The 23,410-nt window shown below is 59.5% G+C and overlaps 2 protein-coding genes across 2 annotated transcripts in view; one reads left to right on the top strand and one right to left on the bottom strand.

Annotated features, from left to right (window-relative positions):
• Positions 1–4,287: 4,287 nt before the first annotated feature.
• On the top strand, positions 4,288–9,633 carry SHISA4 (shisa family member 4). The gene is made up of 5 exons (XM_012744418.2): positions 4,288–4,469; positions 4,776–4,947; positions 5,818–5,951; positions 6,716–6,883; positions 7,063–9,633. The coding sequence occupies exons 1-5, from the start codon at positions 4,397–4,399 to the stop codon at positions 7,107–7,109; spliced, it is 594 nt and encodes a 197-aa protein (XP_012599872.1). The 5' UTR covers positions 4,288–4,396; the 3' UTR covers positions 7,110–9,633.
• A 4,977-nt stretch (positions 9,634–14,610) lies between these two features.
• LMOD1 (leiomodin 1) overlaps positions 14,611–23,410 on the bottom strand; it is a 35,451-nt gene continuing 26,651 nt past the window's right edge. The window contains exons 2-3 of the mRNA XM_075997002.1: positions 15,907–17,425; positions 14,611–14,768 (exon numbers count right to left, since the gene is read on the bottom strand). Of these exons, the coding sequence (XP_075853117.1) occupies positions 14,611–14,768; positions 15,907–17,425 (1,677 nt within the window). The remainder of the gene's footprint in view (positions 14,769–15,906; positions 17,426–23,410) is intronic.

Below are 23,410 nucleotides of genomic sequence, written 5' to 3'. Positions count from 1 at the left end.
CCCATGGCCCCAAATTCTTCCTAAGAGAGGGAGTAGGGACAGACAGGGGAGAGCTATAAACAGAGCCTGCCTCCTCCCTTACCCTCGGATCCCGAAATAACACTTGTCTGCCCCCACCCTGCCCAGCTGGCAGGGTGTAGGCTGAGTAAGGTGCCATTTAAAGATAACCTGGCCCTGCCCATCTCCCCACTGGCTCGGCTGCGCTCCTGAGGCCAGGCCCTGGCTGCCCGGGCCACTGCTGCTCCCCCAGCTCGGGGCACACCTGACACCTGAGCGGGGGTGGGGGGGTCTACTCACAGCGGCCATCCAAGCCTGCCTGGCTACGCCCCACTCTTTCCGAGGCCCAGACTGTCCTGGCCACTCCACGTGTAAGCAGAAGCCCGGCGTTCTGGGAGAGGCAGTCGGTCCTACAACAGCACTGGCAGAAATCCCTCCGGGGAAGAGTGCTCCATCTTCCCAGTGGCTGGGCGGCAGGGAGGCTGATCCCTCTGTCCTTCGCCCACCTTCCGCCCACAGGTCCCTCCCACCGAGAGGACAGACGCAAGGAGACACAGCCTTTCATTTATAGGAAAGATTAAAGCTAGACACCAGGAAAAACGCTCTGATTTAGGAGAGATGTTTGTTTATTCTAGGGCAGCGGGAGCCAGGAGACCTGGGGTCCTTCAGTCCCCAACTAAGCTCTGAGCCCCTGGCCAAGTTCCTGGCGTGCCCCGGGGCCTTGCTCTCCCCCGCTGCGGACTGCAAGGAGAATCAGCGTGTCCAAGGCTCCTCAGAGAGGGTGTGGCAGATTAAGTCAGACGGAGGAAAGAACTCAGGGTCCCATGGACGGAAGGAATATGTAATTACCTGTCTGCGAGCTCTTGGGCAGGGAGGGGAAGGTGGGCCCTGCTAAGGAGGCTTCCTTTCTTTCCTCTGGTCAGAGAGAGGCAGGAATTGGGAAAGGAAGGGAGTTTCCCTTACCTCAGAATGGCTCAACTCAAACCACCAGCCAGCCAAAGTGGGACAGGAGCCTCCATGGCCAGACAGCGGGATGGATGGAGGCTCCAGGGCCTGGGAAGGTACGGAGGACCTCAGGGGTGCCCAGACCAGGCTCAGGCTGCAAGAGGTCTTTTTTTTTTTTTCAGATAGAGTCTCGCTGTTTCCCGGGCTAGAGTGCCGTGGCATCAGCCTAGCTCACAGCAACCTCCAATTCCTGGGCTCAAGCGATCCTCCTGCCTCAGCCTCCCGAGGAGCTGGGACTACAAGCATGCGCCACCATGCCCAGCTAATATTTTGTATATATTTTTAGTTGGCCAATTAATCTCTTTCTATTTTTGGTAGAGACGGGGGTCTCACTCTTGCTCAGGCTGGTCTCGAACTCCTGACCTTGAGCACTCCTCCTGCCTCGGCCTCCCAGAGAGCTAGGATTACAGGTGTGAGCCATCATGCCGGCCAGGAAGAGGTTTAATCACCTCCCACCCCATGGACTGCAAAGCTTTCCTAGACTTTTGCAATTAGAAATTCACTCATGGTGTTGGTCAGAGCTAGGTCTTACTGTGAACTGGAAGTGGCAACCAGGGACATAAGCTTTGAGGAGGACTAATAGGAGGAAAAAGAAGAAAAGCAGAAAAGTAGCTAGAGAGGGATGGGTTTCAGGAAGCATGTGGTTTGGTTTTTTGGTGGATTTTTTTTTTTTTTTTTGGTAGTAAAGACTTGGAATTTCATTTTCCTAGGGAAGAGAAGCAGGTAAGAAGGGAGAAGCTACAGACACTCCAGAGAAGGATTAATGAAGGGACAGATGGGACTTGACAAGGGTACACACGGGAGAGTCAGCCTCGGACAGGAGGCAGCCCTGCATCTGAGGGTGGACCAACGACTGAGCACCTATGTCTAGGGCTGGGTGACAACAGTGAGCACAGCCACACGGTCCCTGCAGTCATGGAGCCCGTAGTGGAGGAAAGAGGGGACGCATGGCAATGGACCACTTGTGTAGGTGGCGGTGCGTTGAGAGGTGTCTCTCCTTGCCCCTCTGCTGCTATACGTTTCCAGCCCACCAGGCTACCAGCAGCTTCCTCTCCCTAGCCCAGCTCTCCTGGGTGGTGTGCCAGCACCTATGGGGTCCAGGGGAGGGGGTTAGCTCCTCTTTTGGCTGCCCTGCCCTACCCCATTTAGGGTCTTCCACTGGGCCTTCCATGACCAAGCCTGGATCCCTCACCCCAGAACGCCAGAAACGCTCACTGTCTGCACCATCTGCTGCTGCGGATGGGGCTTGGCCCTACTGTCGCCTCTACTATTTACTGGCTGTATTACCTGGAGCAAGTCCTTTAACTTCTCTGAGTCTCAGTTTCTCTCTCTGTAAGATGGGATTGATGATAACACCTACCAACCTGGCTTAGCTCAGGGAGTTGTGGAAACATTTCAGTGCAGTAGACACCCAAGTAGATATCCTTTGCACAAGGTGGTGCCAGGCAGGGGATTAAGGTAGGCTTTTGATGGTCTCTCTAGCTTGATTGGCAGTTCCTGAGACATAGTCACCAGCAATCCGTATAAATCTCTAAGGGGATTGATTGACTTCCCCCACCCTAAAACACTGTCTCCACCTGGATTAACTGTTGCCTTCTCAATACGTTTCTGGAACCTGACACGGTGGCTCACGCCTGTAATCCTAGCACTCTGGGAGGCCGAGGCGGGCGGATTGCTCAAGGTCAGGAGTTCAAAACCAGCCTGAGCGAGACCCTGTTTCTACTATTAAAAAAATAGAAAGAAATTAATTGGCCAACTAATATATATTAGCCGGGCATGGTGGCGCATGCCTGTAGTCCCAGCTACTTGGGAGGCTGAGGCAGGAGGATCGCTTGAGCCCAGGAGTGTGAGGTTGCTGTGAGCTAGGCTGACGCCACGGCACTCACTCTAGCCTGGGCAACAGAGTGAGACTCTGTCTCAAAAAAAAAAAAAAATACCCTTCTGGCTAGTTCAGTCCAGGCTTGCTCTGGGAATTGTGAACTAAAGTAAAATTTTAAGGCCTACCCTCCACCCCCACCCTACCGGCTGACTAAATAGCCCCCCTCTTGGCCAAGAAATATCCTAAAACTAAATTGCATGCCAGGAGAAAGGAGGTCAGATAGACATACCTTATGGTGCCCCCCTCCCTTCTTGGGGACATCCTTTGTAACCCATTAACAGGCCTAAGGGTGTGCAAGACACACCTGCAGGCCCTCAATTTACACAACAAATCCACGTCCCCAGTGGCTTATCTCTGATAAGAGCTCCCTATGCTGAAACATGCCAAGCCTTTAGACAAAGCTGCATGTCTTTAACCAATTACAAGCCAAAGAATCTTTAAACCCATCTATACCCTGTGAGCCCTTGAAACCCATCTATAAACCTGTAAGCCCCCGGGCGCTTTGAGATGGCCCACCTTTTCGGGTGGCCAACGTATGTATGCCTCCCACATATTGATTTGTGACTTTACCTTTAACCCCTGTCTCCCTAAAATGGATAAAACCGAACTGTATCCCAGCCACGTGGAGTCCAACTTGCTCAAGGCTTCTTGGGAGTGGGTCCGGGTCATGGTCCTCAAATTTGGCTCAGAATAAACTTCTTTCAAATTATTTCAGAGTTTGGATTTTCCCCATCCACAGAAGCAAAGGGTTTTCGCGGGGAAGAGCGTCTAACTGGATGGGTCCCCGCTGGCCCAGAAGCCTGCCGTCGCTGCCGGCGAGGCCATGGCTGGTGCGTGTCAGCGCGGGCCGCTCGGAGGGGGAGGGGGCCACCTCAGGGAGCCGGTGCAGCTGGCGGGGTCCAGGCCTGCGGGCACCGCCGGGACAAAGCGCCTCTGAAACGGCCTCTCAAAGGGTGCCTGTGTTCTGGCAGTGGGGGCGGGGCAACGCCTAGCCTCTGTCCCTCTCCCCGCCCCCCCACAGGATGTCCCAGGCTGGACACTAGGGCAGAGGAGGTCCCCGCATAGGGGACGTTGCGGCCCTGCCCCTGCAGGGTTGGCCCGCGTGTCTGGGCATTCGGAGGTGGCACCAGGATCAGGGCTTGTGAGATCCGGCACAGGGATTGGGCCCCGGCCGGGGGCGGGCCCAGGGCAGAGCCAGGCCTCCCCGCCGCCTGCGGTGCCCAGGGTGGCCCTGCGCGCAGGAGCCGCCGCGGAGCCGGGGCCGGGGGAGCAGGGCGGTGCTCTGCGGGGTGAGGGGCGCCCCGCTCCCGAGCGGGCGCCGGGTGGGCGTCGCTGGTGGGCGGACCCGGGGCGGTGCGCGAGCGGCGCGGGCAGGGTTCCTGCGGGTGGGGCGCTTAGTCCCGCCCCAAAGGAGGCGGGAGCGGTGTCCGAGCCGGGCCCGCCGCAGCTCCCGCCGGCCCGCTCCGTCCCGCGTCCCTTCCCCGGGCGGCCCCCCGGCCGGGCCCAGCCCCCGCCATGCGCCCCGCGGGGCTCCGCGAGGCCGCGCCGCTCGCCGGGATCGCGCTGCTGCTGCTGGGGGCTCCCTTGGGTAAGGGATGGGGCGCGGCGGCGGCGGGGCGGGGGCGGAGGGGAAGGAGGGCCGACCCGAGGTCCCGGGCGCCCGCGCCCGCATGCCCTGGCCGCCGCGGGGTCCGCGGGAGCGGGAGGAGGGAGAGCGGGAGGCCGGGCCACCACCGGGCCGCGGGGTCAGCCCCAGGGAGAGGCCTCCGGGGCTCAGGGACTGAGACTCTCAGGGTGGAGACAAGGGACAGCCTCCGTGGCCGGGAGCCGGCGGGCTGGAGACCCCCGGGGACCGGGCTCAGTGTGGCCGCCCGCACCCCGCTCCCGCCCGCAGCGCTGGCCGGCGAGGACTGCCTGTGGTACCTGGACCGGAATGGCTCCTGGCATCCGGGCTTCAGCTGCGAGTTCTTCACCTTCTGCTGCGGGACCTGCTACCAGCGCTACTGCTGCAGGGACCTGAGCCTGCTCATCACCGAGAGGCAGCAGAAGCACTGCCTGGCCTTCAGGTGGGCCCCTGCTCCGCGCCGCGCCCCTCTCCATCCTCCCCGTCCTCCTCCCCACGGTCCTCCACGTCCCTAGCCGCCGGCGGGCGGTCACTCCAGCAGGCGGTCACTCCAGCAGGCGGTCCCTCCAGCAGGCGGTCACTCCAGCAGGCGGTCCCTCCAGCAGGCGACGGAGCTAGTGCTTACGCTCGCGCTTGGGGCTTCCAGAACGGGCCTGTTAGTTCCCTTCACGGGCTTGGGCTGGCCTGGGCGTTCCCGGGTTCTTCCTGGAGCCCTCCCTGGCTCCCTCAGGTCGCGGGGAGGGAGGTGCGGGGCTAACACCCGGCTGCAGGGCAGCTGCGTGGAAGAGCTCTGGCACCAAGGCAGGGGCTCAGCCTTGACTCCCACCTCCCTCCTCACTGCTGCGTGACCGGGGGAAGACACTCCCCTCTATGGGTCCCCGCTTCCTCTACATACAATGAGCAGGTTGCCAGAATTAGTGATTCTCGACCCTTTTTTTTTTTTTGAAAGGGATCACTAATACATAAGACAGATGCAAAGAGACTTCTGATTACAGTAAGGCTTGCAAAAGTGGCTCTAGATGGTTGCCAGGGTCTGCCATCGCTAGGCTGCTGTAAGTCCCATCAGCTGAGCCGAGCGGGGAAGCAGAGGAGGGCACTACAAATCCCAGCATGCCGCGCCCTGGCCAGCCAGGCCGCAAAGCCTCTGGGAAGTGGAGGTCCCCTAAGATCTCCTCCACAGGCACTGGGCAGAGCCCCACAAGGAACCCCCAAGCTCAGCTTGCTGTGCCCCCTGCTGGCCGGGAGTTGGAGCCAGCACAGCGAGGGCCGCTGTGAGTGCTGGAAGGTGAGAGCACCTGTTCTTTGTCCAAAGTCCCAAGACCATTGCAGGCATCGCCTCGGCTGTGATCCTCTTTGTTGCTGTGGTTGCCACCACCATCTGCTGCTTCCTCTGCTCCTGCTGCTACCTGTACCGCCGGCGCCAGCAGCTCCAGAGTCCCTTTGAAGGTACACGTGGTGCTGGGCAGGGTGGGCCCAGGGCAAGCCAGGCCGAGCCCCGTGATGGGCACCAGAGAGTTCGAGGGTTGGCCCGTCTGGGGCAGCGTGGACACACTTCTGCATACACGCGCCTGCCGGCACGAAAACCCAGAAAAAAATGCTCGTAAGCCCGTGAACATTAGAATGTGCCCAGGGTATGTGGGAATAGCAGGCTGTGTGTACATGTATGTTCGTGCACATGAACATCCAGACGTGTGCGCGGAAGTGCAGTCTGTCGACAGTGTCGGGTGTGCAGTGGGTGTGTGCACGCACACGGGAGGGCGCTGTGGTGGCGGACGTGAACTGGTGTGCTCCGGCATTCAGTGCGATGTGTGGCTGAGTGTTGGCACGTGACTGCACCTGTGCCCAAGCCTGGTGGGCGTGGGGACAGCAGTGCCTCATGGGAGATCAGTGTGGGGGGGGGGAGAGCTAGGAGAGGGCCCCCTTGGTGGCAGCTCTGCTAGATGTCAGGATACCAGCCCTGGTGCCCAAGTGGGACACTCCGTGGGCTGTGCTCCCTGGCTCATGAGGGCTCTGAAACCTGCCGAGGGGAGCAAACTTGCTAAACACAGGTTGACTGGCCGGGCCATGTGCGCAGCTCGCTGCTGAACTCTGCCAGGCTGAGGCCGGGAGCCTGCCAGGGGGCCGCCCCAGGGTGCTTGCCGTGGTTTCCTGGGCAGGAGGTTTCCTAAGCAAGGTGGATCTCTGAGTGCTGATCTTCATCCCCCATCTAGGCCAGGAGATTCCGATGACAGGCATCCCAGTACAGCCAGTGTACCCATACCCCCAGGACCCCAAAGCTGGCCCTGCACCACCACAGCCTGGCTTCATGTACCCGCCTAGTGGTCCTGCTCCGCAGTACCCAATGTACCCCGCTGGGCCCCCGATCTACAACCCTGCTGGTAAGTGAGCAGCCTGGAGCCCTCCCACTGCTGCCTGCCCCGCGGACCTCCCACTCCCAGGCCCCCTCTTCCACACTGCCTCCTCCTCCAGCCCTTCCCCATGGCCCCACATACGGTACCGGGATGGCTGTCCCTGTGCCACAGCTGACCGACCCTCATCCCGCCCCCTTGGCTTTCAGCTCCTCCCCCCTACATGCCGCCGCAGCCCTCCTACCCAGGAGCCTGAGGAGCCAGCCTTGTCTCTGCTGGCCTTCAGTGACGCCAGCCTTGGGAGATGCCCTCGCCCTGCACCTGCGTCTGCCCCGGGGTGGGCAGGGGCCTCCAGTCACCAGGCCCCAGACCAAGCCCAGTACTGGCCCTGCGGGGACAGAGCCCCAGGAAGTGGAACGGGAGCCAAGCTGGAACCAGGCCATGAGTGAGAGGCCGGGGGAGGGTTTGGGGTTGGTGGGCTAATTTTACTAAGGACAAGGGAGGGAGATGACAGCCGGGGTCACAGCCCCTGTTTTCCAATAGTCCCTCTGCTCCTGGGACCCCGGCCCAGAAGGCTGGGGCCGTCCTGTTTGCCCGTGTGGGCGGGGTGGGGCGGGGAGGAGGCTGTCTGGGCAGCGGGCAGTGGCCTTCCCCTCTGCCTGCCCCGCGGGCCAGGGCTCTGGCCTGCTGGATTAAAGCTGTAAAGATGTAACTCATGTCAGCTGTGTCACTGGCCTCATCCACGCCTGCCAGCAGCACTGCCCTCAGCTGGGCCCACTCCACGTTCCGAAACGCAGGGAGGGCCAGCGCCACCCTCACCCCCCTCCACGGGCAGACAGGCTGGTTCCCAAGCCAGCCAGGCGGATTTTCCCACAGCTCAGAGAGGGTGCTCATTCGCATTCGAGATTCCCTGCTAGCGGTCAGGCCTCTGTGACATCTGAAGTGCCACTAGCTGTCCAGAGGCAGCTGTCCCATTCGGGCACCCTTAGATTCAATTTGGGTCCCACCACTCTCTGACCTTGGGCATGTCTCTGAGGGCCTGCAGGCCTCCGTGCCCTCATCTACAGGGTGGGGATAGTGCCTCGAGGCTGCATGAGCGGGAAACACTGCACAGTCCATGAAACGGTTAGTCCTGTCTTTCCTGATTACAGGCTCTAGGACTAGGAGCTAAGTGGGGAGACGGGGCCACCCAAGACACGGGGGCAGAGTGCTTGCCCGTCAGTTGCGTGGTCCTCAGTCCCAGGCCCATGTCTGTGTCCTCACTGAGCTGCCTAGCCACGACCTGCCGTAACCTGTCTCCCCTCCTGCCCCAAATACTGCTGAGAACGGCTCTTGGGGGGGGGGGGACAGCGGTGCCACACCCCTGGTGGCCGTTTCCCTGGCCCTGCTCCCCGGAGTCACTGTCCTTGTGCTCTCAGGACTTGTCTGGTGACAGATCCAGGGAAGGAAGTTTTACAGTTTTAAATTCAAGTGGGAAAAATGTCCACTCAGCTTGGCCAAGCCCCACCATTCAGGAGTCTCCTCCTTCCCCCAAGCCCCTTCTCCCGGCACGCCCCAGCCCGGCCCCTCCTTCCTGGGACTCCAGCCCCTGCAGCTCCTCTTCCTCAGGCCTCTGGGCTCCTGCAGCAGCTGGGTTCTGGTGTGGCCATTGTGCTGCCCATGTCCCCAGGGCCCTCTGCCACCCGCATAATCTGTGGGATTATCCCTTGTCACACAGCCTGGAAGGCAGGAGCTCCTGAGCCAGAGCTCTGGGGTTAGGGTCAGAGTCTCCCTTGGGCAGAGCTCTGCCCCCAGGCTCACGGTTTCCCCTTCTCAGTGACGTCTGCAGGGGCCACAAACGGCTCCTGGATCCGACCCAGACCGGGAGGGACCGCTGCTGCTGGTGGGGACAGGGCTGAGGCCACAACTGCGGATCTGCTTTCTCTCTGAGGGTGGAGACAAGAGGTGGGAGCTGGGGCCACGGAGTGTCCTGGCTTCACACTTTAGGACAGAGGGTCTCCAGGTCGTCTGAGGTTTGGGGTCCAGCCTCCCCTCTCTGCTGAAGCTGGGAGGCGGAGGAGATTTGCAGGTTGAGGTTTCTGAGCGTCCCTGAGAAATGCTGTGTAAATGTATGCAAAGCCGGGCCTGGCAGAATTAATTACCCTTGAATCAACAACCTGGGGCCAGCGACAAATTGCTTTGTAGTCTAGGGCAGGAAGCAGGTTTACCTCGGCCACAGCTGATGTGGAAGGAGGAGTTGCCCCATTTCCAGTCAATTGACTCTGCCAAGCACTGAAAATAAGAGAATTCTAAGAAAGAGGGGAACCCAGACTCAGTGGGGCTTTCGCGTGTGCTGAGCAGAGAGGAGGCCTCTCAAATGCGCGGGAGTTCCTGACAGCCTCCTCTCCCCCTCTTGTCTGGCTCATCTTCAGGCAAGACCAGGGGGAGCACAGAGCTGTGGGTGCCCCTCTCGACCTCCCTGCTCCTTAACTAGCACCTGGAAGACCAGTCAGGCACCCTATGAGGGCAGGCAGGGATGGGGTGGGAGGGGCAGCCCTCAGGGATTGGGGGGCCTCAGTAGTGCCAGTAGGGTCCTGCACAGATGGAGAAGGGACATTTTTACACCAAAAACAAGTGGACTGCATTCTTGGGCAGGAATCTTGCCAGGCAGGGTGGGGGGAAGTAGAGTTCAGAGGAGGCTGGAAGAGGTGGGTGGGTGCAGGGAGAGAGCTGGGGAGGGATACATGGAAGTGCAATGGGGGAGGGAAGTTAGCAAAAAAGGGGAGACACCCCAGGAGAGGGAGGGGGCCAGAGAGGGGTGAGATAAAGGAAGGGGGGCCAGAGGGCTGGAGGAGGGAACAGAGAGACGGGGAGAAGGTACAGAGGCCACCTGCAGCTAAAACAGGATGAGCAGAAGGTGCTGGTGTCAGGGGCTTATGGGGCCGCACTCTCTGGGCCACTCTGCGGCCAGCAGCCTGGCCCAGCACTGCTGGCTAGCTATAGGCCCTGGAAGGGCACAGGGGCTGAGGCCAGCCTGAGTATGCAAACTGGGGCTGGGGCAGTCTGTGCAGTCCAGACTTGGTGGCCCAGAAGCATGCTCAAGGGTGACCCCAGACCAGATCTCCTATTTCTTTTTCTTTTTTTTTTTTTTTTGAGACAGAGTCTCACTGTGTTGCCCAGGCTAGAGTGAGTGCCGTGGCGTCAGCCTAGCTCACAGCAACCTCCAACTCCTGGGCTCAAGCGATCCTCCTACCTCAGCCTCCCGAGTAGCTGGGACTGCAGGCATGTGCCACCATGCCCAGCTAATTTTTTCTATTTTTAGTTGTTTGGCTAATTTCTTTCTATTTATAGTAGAGATGGGGTCTTGCTCAGGCTAGTCTTGAACTCCTGAGCTCAAGCAGTCCTCCCACCTCAGCCTCCCAGAGTGCTAGGATTACAAGTGTGAGCCACCTCATCCAGCCAGATCTCCTATTTCTTTTTTTTTTTTTTTTTGAGACAGAGTCTCACTTTGTTGTCCAGGCTAGAGTGAGTGCCGTGGCGTCAGTCTAGCTCACAGCAACCTCAAACTCCTGGGCTTGAGTGATCCTTCTGCCTCAGCCTCCCGAGTAGCTGGGACTACAGGCATGCGCCACCATGCCCGGCTAATTTTTTTTTTTTATATATATATCAGTTGGCCAATTAATTTCTTTCTATGTATAGTAGAGACGGGGTCTCGCTCTTGCTCAGGCTGGTTTTGAACTCCTGACCTTGAGCAATCCGCCCGCCTCGGCCTCCCAAGAGCTAGGATTACAGGCGTGAGCCACAGCGCCCGGCCCAGATCTCCTATTTCTTTTCTTTTTTTTTTTTTTTGAGACAGAGTCTCACTTTTTTCCCCAGGTTAGAGTGAGTGCCGTGGCATCAGCCTAGCTCACAGCAACCTCAAACTCCTGGGCTCAAGCAATCCTGCCTCAGCCTCCCAAGTAGCTGGGACTACAGGCATGTGCCACCATGCCCGGCTAATTTTTTCTACATATATTAGTTGGCCAATTAATTTCTTTCTATATTTAGTAGAGACGGGGTCTTGCTCTTGCTCAGGCTGGTTTCGAACTCCTGACCTCGAGCAATCCGCCCGCCTCAGCCTCCCCGAGTGCTAGGATTACAGGCGTGAGCCCCCGCGCCTGGCCCGGATCTCCTATTTCTTAAAGGGAGCCCCATGAGTGGCTGACGTGGGGACTCACAGTGCCCTGGGCCTGGAGCCCCTTGCTCACCTGCACGTCTTGCTTTTACACAGCAACTGGGGCAAGGGCTTCAGCAGCCTCTGGGGCCTGCCATCCTGCCCACGCCCAGCGCCAGGGCTCCCCCAGGGCCACTTCTGCAGAGCCAGGAGGCCAGAAGCCTGGAGCACAACAGCTGGGCCTAGGGCTGGGGGCGGGAGGCCAAGCAGGGGGGGAGAGGGGAAATGCGATCCCTTGGGAAGGGATAGTGAGGGAAGGGGAGGGTATGTCAGTGGCCTCTGCAGGCAAAGGCTGGGGCGGTCAGACCTTGCTCCCCCGTGTCTTTAGCATGAACCGGGTGGTTCAGACTCATCAACTTGGACAAGTTATTTGCTTTCTTTGAACCTAGTTTTTCTTTTTTTGAGACAGAGTCTCACTGTGTTGCCGGGACTACAGTGCCGTGGCGTCAGCCTAGCTCACAGCAACCTCAAATTCAGGCTCAAGTGATCCTCCAGCCTCAGCCTCCCAAGTAGCTAGGACTACAGGCATGCGCCACCATGCCCGGCTAATTCTCTCTCTCTCTCTCTCTCTCCTCTCTCTCTCTCTCTCTCTCTCTCTCTCTCTCTCTCTATATATATATATATATATATATATATATATATATATATATATATATAGTTGTCCAGATAATGTCTTTCTATTTATAATAGAGATAGGGTCTCTACTCAGCCTCTTGCTCGGGCTGGTTTTGAACTCCTGACCTCGAGCAATCCTCCCACCTCGGCCTTCCAGAGTGCTAGGGTTACAGGTGTGAGCCGCCGCGCCCAGCGTCGAACCTCGTTTTCTTCCCCATAAAATAGGGTGCTGGACGAGGATAGATCCTCTCCAGCCCCCATCCCCCTCCAAGCCCCGGGTTTTAGGAAGGGAGGGACCGCCTGCGCGGGGGCGGTGCCGGTTTGCGCAGCTCGCAGGCCCGAGTGCACGTGCCTGCTCGGTTCCCAGCGCCCTTCTCCGCCCCATCGAGGCCGCGGGAGAGTGTCCCCTCCCTAGACCGTCTCGCCCGCGGGTCTTCCCCTCCCGGTCCGGCGCCGCCGCTGGAGCAGCGGGGGACCTGGCCGCGGTCTGCCCCCAGGTGGCGCTGCGGCCCCGCGTCAGGTTCGAGCGCACTGGGGGACCATGACATCAACCTGGACGGGGCGTGTCCCCCGGCAGCGCGGAACAGGAGCTCAGAGACAGTGGGGAGTGGTTTTTTCCCCTCTGGCTAAATCGTGTTTTAAGTCTGGTAGAAAGGGCTTCCTATGGTGACAGGTTCTGTTGGAGTCTACCTACCTACCTACCTACCTACCTACCTACCTACCTATTTATTTATTTATTTATTTATTTATTTATTTATTTAAGACAGAGTCTCACTGTGTTGCCCGGGCTAGAGTGTCATGGCGTCAGCCTAGCTCACAGCAACCTCAAACTCCCGGGCTCAAGCGATCCTCCTGCCTCAGCCTCCCAAGTAGCTGGGACTACAGGCATGCACCACCACGCCCGGCTAATTTTTTCTATATATTTTTAGTTAGCCAATTAATTTCTTTCATAGCCTTAAGCAATGACATGGTCCTAGAAAAAAAAAAAAGAAAAAAATAATAATTTCTTTCTATTTTTAGTAGAGAAGGGGTCTCGCTCTTGCTCAGGCTGGTCTGGAACTCCTGACCTCGAGCGATCCGCCCACCTCGTCCTCCCAGAGTGCTAGGACTGCAGGCGTGAGCCACCGTGCCCGGCCGACCTCTGTTGGAGTCTTAAGATTCGCTTCCATTGGGGTAGGCTTCTAGTGCCTCCCTGGGGACCGTCACGGGTGTCATTTCAGTAAGGGGAGGAGGGGCTGCTGTCATCAGAAGCAGTTCCGTGGGCTAAAGACCCGAGCTCTGCCTTTTTTTAGCTGTGGGGTCGTGGATGCGTTAGCCTCTGGGCACCTGCCTCTGCACCTGCCTCGCAGGGTTGAAGGAGCAGCCGAGGCAACCTAGAGCATCCAGCTAGTGCCCGGCGCCCCGCAGGCGCAGGGTGCATGGAGGCTCTGGCTGGGCTCAGCTCCAGCTAGCACCCTTCGAGGTCCAGCAAGTGTCTGTCTCCTGGACCCGGCCACCGCTTAGGTGACCAGGGTGACAGGCGGTGGGTGGAGGGATGGGGGAATAGTGCACCCGGGATCTGAGTTCTCTGCCCTCTGGTTCTGGCCGGACCTAGAGCAGCGGCCCTGCGCCCTAGCAGGGGCACCTCACCCCCCCCCAAGATGGTGACGCTGCTGTACTCCCTGCCGTGGAGGCAAAACCTGGAGGGGAGGAACCCACAAGTGACCCAGGCCCAAGGCGGCAGTTCCACCGTGCGAGGCTGCCAGCACCTTCGAGCCAGTAAAAGTCAGAAATGTGTCCGTGATGTGCACCCATGGCAGGCGTGGCAGCACGGCCTGGTGGGGAGGGCAGCCCGCGCCGGGCAGGAGGCGAGACTGGCGATGGGGAGGGCTGGGAGATGAGGCCCCTCTGGGCCCCAAGGCACACGGGTGTGGGTGCTGCTCCCCAGTCACTCCACTCCGCTGCCCGCTGCCTTCCTGGGCCTGTGGCCGCTGTGAGGAGCTGGCCCCCAGCCCACGGTCTGGAAGAGTCCTGGAGCGAGCATCCCCTGAGCATGCCTAATATAGCCATCCCAGGCCCTGAGCTCCGCTCTGCCCTGTCACCCGTCACCCCGCTCCAGGCAGCAAGACTGGCGGGGGGCGGACCCGGTGGCGGCCTGGCCGCCTGGGCCCGGACGACCCGGTTCGTGGGAGTCTTCCACTCTGGGTTCAGGCTTCCCCCACGCTGTGCTTCCGGCGGGCATGCACTCATTTCGAGGTCAACTGGGACGGCGTGGCAGGGAACCTGAGCGTCCCGCGTCCCCCAGGGCGGCCAGGGCGAGCAACGGGACCCCCAGTGCAGGACAGAGGTGGGGCACAGCCATTCACAGCTAAAGGATTGTATATATTATCAAAATCTTATGGAAAAACAGATACACAGCCATTTATACAGCAGCAGGTGGGTGCGAGGAAAACGTCTGCTTTGGCATCAGACCTTCAGGTCCGGCTGCTGTCTGTCCCTCTCCTCCCTTGGAGCCTACCCCCTGCCCCAGGCGCTGTCCATGCAGGCCAGCTGCCCGCCAGGTCTGACGCCGGGCTAATCCGAGGGAGGGGCGCCGGCTGTGCTCAGCCCCTCCCTGCTCTCCCCAGGCCCCGTGCCGCTTCCTCCTCCTGCCACTGCCCCACACTGAGGGCCACTGTCCCCGCAGCTTGCCCCGTGGGCTCCTCAGAGGCCTGGATCCTGGCCCTGGGGGGCAGTGGGGTGGGGTGGACGCACGGTCCCCGCGGGACATCCTTCCTGGATCACGGGCCTGGTGCAGCTTGCCAGCTACGTGGGCCCGGGGCCGTGCCATCTTCTCGGTGACGTGCTGTGAGGACTCTTCTTGTCCGGAGACCTGAGCTCCAGGGATGGAGGACGCTTTTGGAGAGCCTCAGAGACAAGAAAAGGAAAGTGAGAGGAGATAAGGCAGCCTTCCTTGGGCATGGCGCAGGCCTCAAGCTCTTCCGCGCCAGGACAGACAGCCACAGCAAGTCGGCCGGGGTGGGGTGGGCAGGGTCCACGCGGCCCTGGGAGGCGAGGCCCGGGCAGTCATGGCGTTGGCGGGCGGGGCCTGGCAGCCTGGTCCTACTGAAGCAGTTTGGGCACTTCCACCTGCAGGGGCAGAGCACAGCCAGGTTAGGAAGGGAGCTCGGCCAGGGGGCTCTGGCATTCACCCACCTGCCCCCCTCTGGAAGGACACCCCAGACACCTCGACATGTCGTGTCTGTGCAATGAATAAATGAGGTCTTTGCACCGAGGGAGCATTTTTCCTTTTCTGTAAAAACTGGATGTCGTCAAATGACCACTGGAACTACAACTGAGGTTGTCCTTTATCTCCTGGTCTCCAGCCCCAAATGGAGTCATGGGGGTAGAGTACCCAGTCAGACGGGCAAACGATCATGGCCTCTGCCACCCAGGCGGGACTTCCAGGGAGGCAGGGCTTTGAGAAGTAGGTGTCAGGGACGGCTCACGTGTCCACAGCCCAGGCAGTCAAAGGTGGGCTCTCCTGAGGGGTGACTCCCCCAAAGACCTTCCAGACAGACTGATCTGTAGGACTCGGCCGGTCCTGAGTGGGCTCAAGTAAAGCAAAGGTCATCTGTAGGGGCTATCTCTCCATTGCAAGGAGGAACAGGTGTGACTCAGGGTGGTGTAGTCAGAAGTGTGGAGTGAGGCCAGGAGCGGTGGCTCACGCCTGTAATCCTGGCACTCTGGGAGGCCTAGGCGGGCGGATCGCTCGAGGTCAGGAGTTCAAAACCAACTTGAGCAAGAGTGAGACCACCTTCTCTACTAAAAAAAAGAAAGAAATTAATTTGCCAACTAAAAATATATAGAAAAAATTAGCCGGGCATGGTGGTGCATGCCTGTAGTCCCAGCTGCTTGGGAGGCTGAGGCAGGAGGATCGCTTGAGCCCAGGAGTGTGAGGTTGCTGTGAGCTAGGCTGACGCCACGTCACTCTAGCCTGGGCAACAGAGTGAGACTCTGTCTCAAAAAAATAAAAAAAAATAATAAAAGAAGTGTGGAGAGAGAGGCCAAAGGAAGCCCCTAAAGGAAGGCTGGAGTCTCACCCCAAGGGAGGTTCAGGTGTGGCCTGCCTGGAGGCAGGAGGCTGGATGAGGTGACCTGAAGTCCCCTGGGCATCTGTGTATGGCTTGCAGCCGGGAACACCTCCGTGTGCACTCCCTTTGCAGCCCTGCCCCCCGCACCCCTCCCCTGCCCAGCCCCGGCCCTGCCGGCTCCTGCCCGGGACTACTTAACTTCTTGAGCTGCTTGAGGTTGCTGGAGCGGATGGCGGCCAGTAGCTGGTCGCGAGAATTCTTCTCCTGGGCAGGGAGGACTTTGTCTCCCATCTTCCTCTGGGTCGCCGGTGACAGTGAGTTCTTCAGGTTCTCCATGATAAGGGGTGGAGCCAAGGGAGGGGGCGGTGGGGGTGGGGCGGCCGGGGCGCCCCCTTTCTTGGGCGAGTTCTTTGGCGAGGGCTTTGGAGACGGCTGGGGTGAAGGTTTGGGGGAGCCCTTGGCCAGGGCCCCCGCCTTGGGCACCTCCAGCCGATCCTTCCTTTCCCCGCCGGCTCCCTGCGCCTGCCTCTGCTCCTGCAGCCGCTTTTGCCGCTGCTTGTCCATGTTGCGGCTGAGCAGGTTGGTGACCGTCATGCGGGGCCCGGCCAGCTCGAAGTGGTAGCCCAGCTTGAGCAGCGTGGTGTTCTCCTTGAGCAGCTTGGCGACCTCCATCTCGGTCTTGCCGCCGCAGATGTGCCGCTGGTTGTGGAAGCGCAGCTCGGTCAGCGTGCTGTTCTGGAGCAGGGCCCGGAAGATGGCCAGGATGCCTTTGCCCGTGATGTGGTTGGAGTCCAGGTTGAGGCTGGTGATGGTCTTGTTGGCCTTGAGCATGATGGCGATGGCGAAGGCCACGTGGTCGTCCGCCCGCGTGTTGGCCAAGGCGAACACCTTGACCACCGTGTTGAACTCCAGGGCCTCGGCAAAGCGCACCAGGATCTCGTTGGTGATGCAGTCCGCGTTGTTGACGTTCACCTCGGTCATCTCGGGGTCGTTGTTCTTCACCCGCTCCAGGGGCTCGTCGAATATGCTGGGGGCCGCTTCCTCCTCCGCCCTGGCGGGTGCTTCCGGGGTCCTGGCGGGGCCGCCGGGGGCCTGCTCCTCTGCCGCGCCGGGCTGGCTCTCTCCCTTGGCTTCCTTCTCATGGCGGGACTCACCCTTCTTGACTTTCTCTTCCTCCTTTCTTGCCCCCGCGCCCCCCGCGCCTCTCTTCGCCCCGTCATCCTGCCTTTTCGCGTCTGCGCTGCCAGCTGCTCTCCTCGCCTTGTCGTCCTCGCTTCTGCCCTCCGCGCTCCTGCTCTCCCCTTTCTCCCTCGCGCCGTCCTCCTTCTTGGCCACCTCCTTCGTCTCCTCTCTCTTTTTGTCCTTGTCCCTGCTCCAGCCCATGTTCCTGTCGCCCGCTTTCTTCTCCTCCTCCTTCCTGGTGGCCGCCGTCCTCTCCTCCGCCCTCCCGTCCTTCCCCGCCTCCTTCTTGTCCACCGCGGCCCGGACCCGGCCCTTGTCGATGCCCCGGATGGGCTTCTCCTCCCTGGGCTTCTCGCCGCTTCTGCCCTCGGCCTCGTCCCTGTCCCTGGAGAAGCTTTTCTTCAGACCGCCCCTCTTTGGCTCCTTCCCCAGGTCCGAGTCCCGTCTGGGGCCCAGGGACTTTTTGCTGGCATCTTTGCCCCTTTCCTCTCCATTCTTGGCATCCGTCTTGGTCTCTGCTTGCTTGCTCTCCTAAGAATTCAGAAAAGAAAAATAAACATGCAGTGCTGGCTGCGGAGGGAGGGATGAGTAGGGCCGAGTGGGGGCGCTTACATAACTGCCCTTGGGCCGGTGAAGGACAGCCGGTGTTGGGGAGGTGGCGTGGTGTCCCCATTGAGGACGGCAGAGCAGGGACTTGGGCTCAAGCCACAGAGCGAGGCCTGACTCGAGGCCTCAGGGTCGAGAGCCACCGGAGTGGGCACCTGCGAGGCTGCGGCAGTGCCTTTTCCAGAGCATTCTCAGGCCCGGCGTTGCCCTCGTCCGTCGTGGGTGACTAGGAGGGACTGCTCCCAACGTGCCCCGCCTAAGCACGCTGGAACCTGAGGCAAAAGGAAAAGCCCCTACCACTGACCTCGTCTTTACTTACAACTTTTTTTTTTTTTTGAGACAGAGTCTCGCTTTGTTGCCCAGGCTAGAGTGAGTGCCGTGGTGTCAGCCTAGCTCACAGCAACCTCACACTCCTGGGCTCAAGCGATCCTCCTGCCTCAGCCTCCCGAGTAGCTGGGACTACAGGCATGCACCACCATGCCCGGCTAATTTTTTGTATATATACGTTTTTAGTGGGTCAATTAATTTCTTTCTATTTTTAGTAGAGACGGGGTCTCGCTCTTGCTCAGGCTGGTTTCAAACTCCTGACCTCGAGCGATCCACCCACCTGGGCCTCCCAGAGTGCTAGGATTACAGGCGTGAGCCACCACGCCCGGCCTCACGCCTGGCCTTTTATTTACAATTTTGCATTTCTGTTCATCGTGGATGATTTTTGCATTACTGTTTTTTAAAAATATGCATTAAAATACCAGTGGCCTTGCTCGCTGAGAGTCTTGGTGCCCGCCGCTTGCACTCTGTGCCTAAGGTGAGTGAGCGCCTCGCATCCCGCACCCTGGTCCCGGCCCTGCTTCTAAGGGGTAGGGCAGCGGTCCTGATACCGGAATTCTGCAAGCCAATACATTTGCAAGGAAAAAAAAAAAAGTTGGGGAGATCAACACAGGGTTGCTGACATTTTATTTGACCAATTAAGGCTATTTATAAATTCTACCAACTATGGTCATCTCGTCGAATTAAGAAGGAGCTAATTATAAAGTAAGGTAGACAGAATAGAGGATATACCTTAACATCAAATATGTGTGTCTTTTAAAAGTATTCACAGTATCGTCCCTATGTTATAGTAAAACCTTTGCTAAGGACAAGCACCTCTCCGTGAGGAGCCCGCTGACGAAGCGATTCCAGATCTCAGGTTCCGTGACCCCATCGTGGCCACCCAGACACTGAGAGGTTGGTGAGGGAGGCCGAGGAACTGGGCCAGCTGAGCTGCCGCCGGGGCTGGAGTCTTACACCCGGCACGCGCCGCCCTGCACCTGCACGGGGCCCTGTCCCTTCCTCCACGAAGCCACATCGGCTCTGAGCCCCGCTTTGGAGCCCTTGCTTCTCCGAGGAGGCAGCAGGACTGCCTGAGATGAGACACTAGATTTAACTGCCCCCCTGTGATGGGGACCCCAGAGCAGCTGGGACTTAAAGGGATGCCGTGACGTCCTTCCCCGATGGTTGTTTAGGAGGAAGAGACTACGGTCTGGATGTTGCAAGGGTTTTCTGTCTTGCAAGCGTGCGCAGCGGTGCCCAGTGGAGGCGTGTGCGGAGGGGGAGGAAGAAAGGGAAAGCACTCTCCTCCAGGCGCCTTGACCACAGAGCCCTGCAGAGGGAGGGGCGGGAAGCTGGTCCCATGGAAACAGTTTGTACCTGCGCTGCAAACACATGCCACTGGGGACCGGCCCCTGGGTTTATTTAGCAGCCAGAGTCTTTGGCTCCTCTGCTAGAATCACAAGAGGCAGCCAAGGGGCACAGGGCCTGGTGAGCCAGGGCCTTGGAATGTGTCTGTCCTAGCCTCCTGCCCCAAGGCCCCGGGTCCAGCCGCACTGCACTCCCCTCACACCCACTCTGGCTCCCAGGGAACCGGCTTTGACCCTTCAGATCACCCCGGAGCAGCAGTGACGGTCGCTTTGCTGGACCTCGGTTTGAAAGGCAGAGAAAGCAAGGAGCATGGGAACAGATTGTAAACGAGGAAGCCTGGTGGGTCAGCCCTTTCAGGAAGCTCTTATACTGATCCGCCCTCAGCCCACGGGGAATTCCATTTCCCCCCTCCCAAATGCCACCAAATTAAGAGTGGTGTCCTCACAGCTGCCGCCCACTTGGGGAGCTTGCAGGTGACAAGCTGGATGGAACAGCCTCTCCGAGCCTGAGGACTAGGCGTCAGGGCAGACTCCTTCCTTCTTCCCCTCTCTTCCTTTCTTGCCCAAATGAGCACACTGCGAGGTTTTCAAGCCCACTGGGCCCTGCCCGGCTGCCCTCTGCAGAGTTCCCCTGCTGCTCACGGCTTCGCTTCCAGGGAAACTGGGGATCCAGAGAGATGACGACTTAACCAGCTTCACCGGGCAAGTTCAGGAAAGCCTGGGTTTCAGACCTGATGGTCTTGCCAGCTGCCACCAGTCAGTGTCATTGTGCCTGACCTTCCCCATCGGGGCCAAAGCAGCCCCTCTCTGCCTGCCCGGCATCCCAGGTGTCTGGGTGTCCTGCTGTCACAGGACCCCACCCCCCAGCCGCCCCCTCTTGCCCAGCCCCCTGCAGACCCGGGGCTCCCATTCAGAACCTGCCAGCCGGGACTCGGTTTCTAACATGCTGACCCTCTCCCTTCACTGACACCCCACATCCTGACCTCTCCCCTTCGTCCTCACCCGGGACCGCTCCCCACTCCCTCCTAGGGACTCCCCCGCGCTGGGGGCCCAGCTGGTGAGGCTCTGCCCAGTGTCTGTTCCTGGGGAGGTGTGCCAGCCCTCTAAAAAGAGCCTAATGAAAAACAGGCTGGGGGAGGGAGGGAAAGGGCTGATTAATCATCAGTTTCCTCCAAATAGCCAGGAATGAGTGGGGCTGGGGCCTGTTGTAGCTCGTGAAGCCCTGAGAGCTCAGACGTTGCCTTAAAAGGAGAAGGAGCCGAGCCCTCCCAGGGCTGGGCTCTCTGTTGAGCTGAGAGCCCCGCACATAGCAGAGCTGTTTCCTTCGTGCTTATCTGAGGGGGGGACCGGGACAGCTTCTTCTTGCTTCTAGAACTGGTGGTACATCCCGGTGACTTCCAGAGGTTATTTGTTTATTTTTTGCCTGTGTGTCTGTCTCGCAGCCTTACTTGACCTTTCGTCCCGTGGAGCAAGAGGGGCTTAGGTTGGATACAACAAAGAACTTCCATAGAGTGAAGGTCCACAGGCCTCTGGACAAGAGACCCAAGTAGCAATAATCACTTTTTCTCCTTGGGAAAAGCTTTAGGGTTAGGGGAAGCCCACGGGGGTGGTTTGGGTGTCCCGCATAGAAGCGGGGGAATGGAAGGGATGCCTTCCAGACAGCTCTAGTGACCTGGGACACACTGAGGGACCTAGCGATCAGGCTCAGAGGTGAGCAGCAGCTTCCTGTCCCCACCTCCTCCAGGCCCTGTGGCCCTGGCTGGAGTCAGGATCCAAGTGACATGCCCTCGATAGGGCAGAACACACCATCCTCCCCTGCCCTTGGGCCCTCTGATGCTGCTTCCTCTAGAAGTCTCATCTCATTAAACAGAGCAGAGAACTTTCCCCACCTCCATGGCCAAAGGGGGAGAAAAAAAGAACTGTCTATCCAGAAATGCCTTAAACACGAGAACTTGCCGAGGGCAGGGGCTGCACTGAGCACCCGGCCCCCCATGCCCGCTAGCTCACACGGACCCTGCCCCAGGTCACCTTTCCTTCCTGTGACTCAGCACCTGCGGAGAGGACATCTCCTCTCTGCAGAGCCACCCCGGCCCCGGGCAGCCGCAGATGGCCTGGGGAGAACTGCTCCAGCGGGGCCTGGAAGGCGCAGGACAGTCTTTGCTCGCAGGTTCCCTTTGCAGCCACCTGCCTAGGAGGGCGCAGAGCCAGAGAGGGCGGGGCCGGACGGCAGCACCTGCACCCTCGCCCGTGATGCCACCGCCCTGAGTTCAGGAAGTTCAGGAGCATTCCTTCCTTTCCCAAAGCAAGGCTGCGGTGGTGCCGACTCCGATGGCTCGATGCCACCCCTGCCAGGTCCCCCAGGGCTGCCTGGTGCCCCCAACTCAAGTTCCAGGCTGGGAGCAGGGGCTGTGGGGTCCCCAGCTCTGCTTTTGGTAGACCCTCTTCCTAGGCCTTAGCTGAAGTCCCTGAGGGCACGGACAGCCTCTGGTGTGTGGGTCTGGCGCTCACTAGAAGACAGCGTTTGCGGCCACGTCTTGTTTCTCCTGGATCAAAGTTACATTTCCCAGGAAAAGTGCCGGGCAACTACGTGCCACATCCCAGTGCCCAGACCCCTTACCACCTGTCCTTCCCGGTCCCACACCAGTGTCCCCCAGTGTCTGCCATGGAGCTGTCCAAGCGGAGGGCTGGGGCCCTGGCCCGGCTCCCTCCAGCCACCAGGCACTTCCTGATATCAGGCGCTGCAGCTGCCAGTGTCGTCTGTCTGTGCAAGGGAGGGCAGAGAGGAGCGGGCCGCAGGTGGAGGGCCTGCCCGTGGTCCCCTGGGAGGGCAGCTCCCTTACAGGGCTGGTGTGGCAGGCAAGGCAGGCAGCGGGGTGCTGGGCTAGCAGGGACCAGGGGAGTCCTGCCTTACTCCACGTGGAGTGCCACCTCTTTCATTGTTCTCCAGCAAGAAGAAAGATGCTAGTTGCCTCTGTTGGTGGGGATGATGGCTGTCCCTCTCCCACTCCGTCCTGCCTCTGTCACCATAGGATCGGTGTGAGGGAGGGGGAGGCTTCCCAAAGCAGCCTCATCCCCTCCCAGCTTGAGGCCAACTAGCACTTGCAGGGACCTGTGCTTGCTGGGCCCCGTGTCTGGCCTGTGGTCTGTCCCCTAGAGCCAGTCCACCAAGAATCCTTCTGGGGGCCGTGCTCATCCGTGCTTCACAGCCTCCCTCACAGGAAGCTTCTATCAATGCCATTTTAGGGGCCGGGCGCGGTGGCTCACACCTGTAATCCTAGCACTCTGGGAGGCTGAGGCAGGAGGATGACTCGAGGTCAGGAGTTCAAGACCAGCCTAAGCAAGAGGGAGACCCCATCTCTGCTAAAAAAAAAGAAAAAAGAAAAAATTAGCCAGGCATGGTGGTGCGTGCCTGCAGTTCTAGCTACTCGGGAGGCTGAGGCAGGAGGATTGCTTGAGCCCAGGAGTTGGAGGCTGCTGTGAGCTAGGCTGACGCCACGGCACTCTAGCCTGGAAAACAGAGTGAGACTCTGTCTCAAAAAAAAAAAAAGAAAAATGCCATATTAGGGACACAGTGCTACATGAGACACGGTCTTGCCCTTGCAATTTAGGGGACGTGGCAGACAAGGGGACGAACTGACACCAGAGTGTATGTAGCAGAGGGTGCTGAGGACGTGCCCCCTACCCCAGAGCAAGCTGCTTCCTCCAAGGGTGTCCCTTCAGGGCCGCCACAGGACCAATGCAATTTCCTAAAGAGGCCAGGCAGTCCCTCCTCAGCCGTCCCCAGACTGCAGTTCCTCAATGCCCCCCGGCAGTGGCTCAGGGCCGAGGCCTCGGCACCCCCCAGTGAGCCCCTTCTTTTGTCATCGCAGTCCTGACTCCTCCCAGGTCATGCTGTGCCTGCTTCCCCTCGTGCAGAGTCCTCTGCTCTGGGAGACATGTCTCCACCGCCCTCGGCAGGGTGAGTTCTGAGGGGCCCCTTCTGTGCACCCTCTGGGCTATAAGGGGCGTATGGGGAAACTGAGACTCCAGAGACGGGGCTGGAGAAGGGGGAAGGAGACAGGAAATGGTGAGAGTATACCCTCACCTCCTCGGAGTTCACATCTCTGAAAACATACTTTTTGGAAGTTTCCAGGGCTTGTGCACAGAGACCCACGCAAGGGCTCACTCCTGCCCGTGACTGGAGTACAGCTAATCCCCCAAGAGACAGGCGCTCAAAACAGAATCGCTAATTCGG

This window comes from Microcebus murinus, chromosome 23 (assembly GCF_040939455.1).
Source record: "Microcebus murinus isolate Inina chromosome 23, M.murinus_Inina_mat1.0, whole genome shotgun sequence".
Lineage (NCBI taxonomy): Eukaryota > Metazoa > Chordata > Mammalia > Primates > Cheirogaleidae > Microcebus > Microcebus murinus.
This window is presented reverse-complemented; position numbering and strand designations above follow the sequence as displayed.

Coding starts and splice junctions, on each gene's coding strand:
- SHISA4 (XM_012744418.2), top strand. CDS start 4,397: ATGCGCCCCGCGGGGCTCCGCGAGGCCGCGCCGCTCGCCGGGATCGCG. Junction 4,470..4,775: donor GCTGCTGGGGGCTCCCTTGG/GTAAGGGATGGG, acceptor TCCCGCCCGCAG/CGCTGGCCGGCGAGGACTGC. Junction 5,952..6,715: donor GCTCCAGAGTCCCTTTGAAG/GTACACGTGGTG, acceptor TCCCCCATCTAG/GCCAGGAGATTCCGATGACA.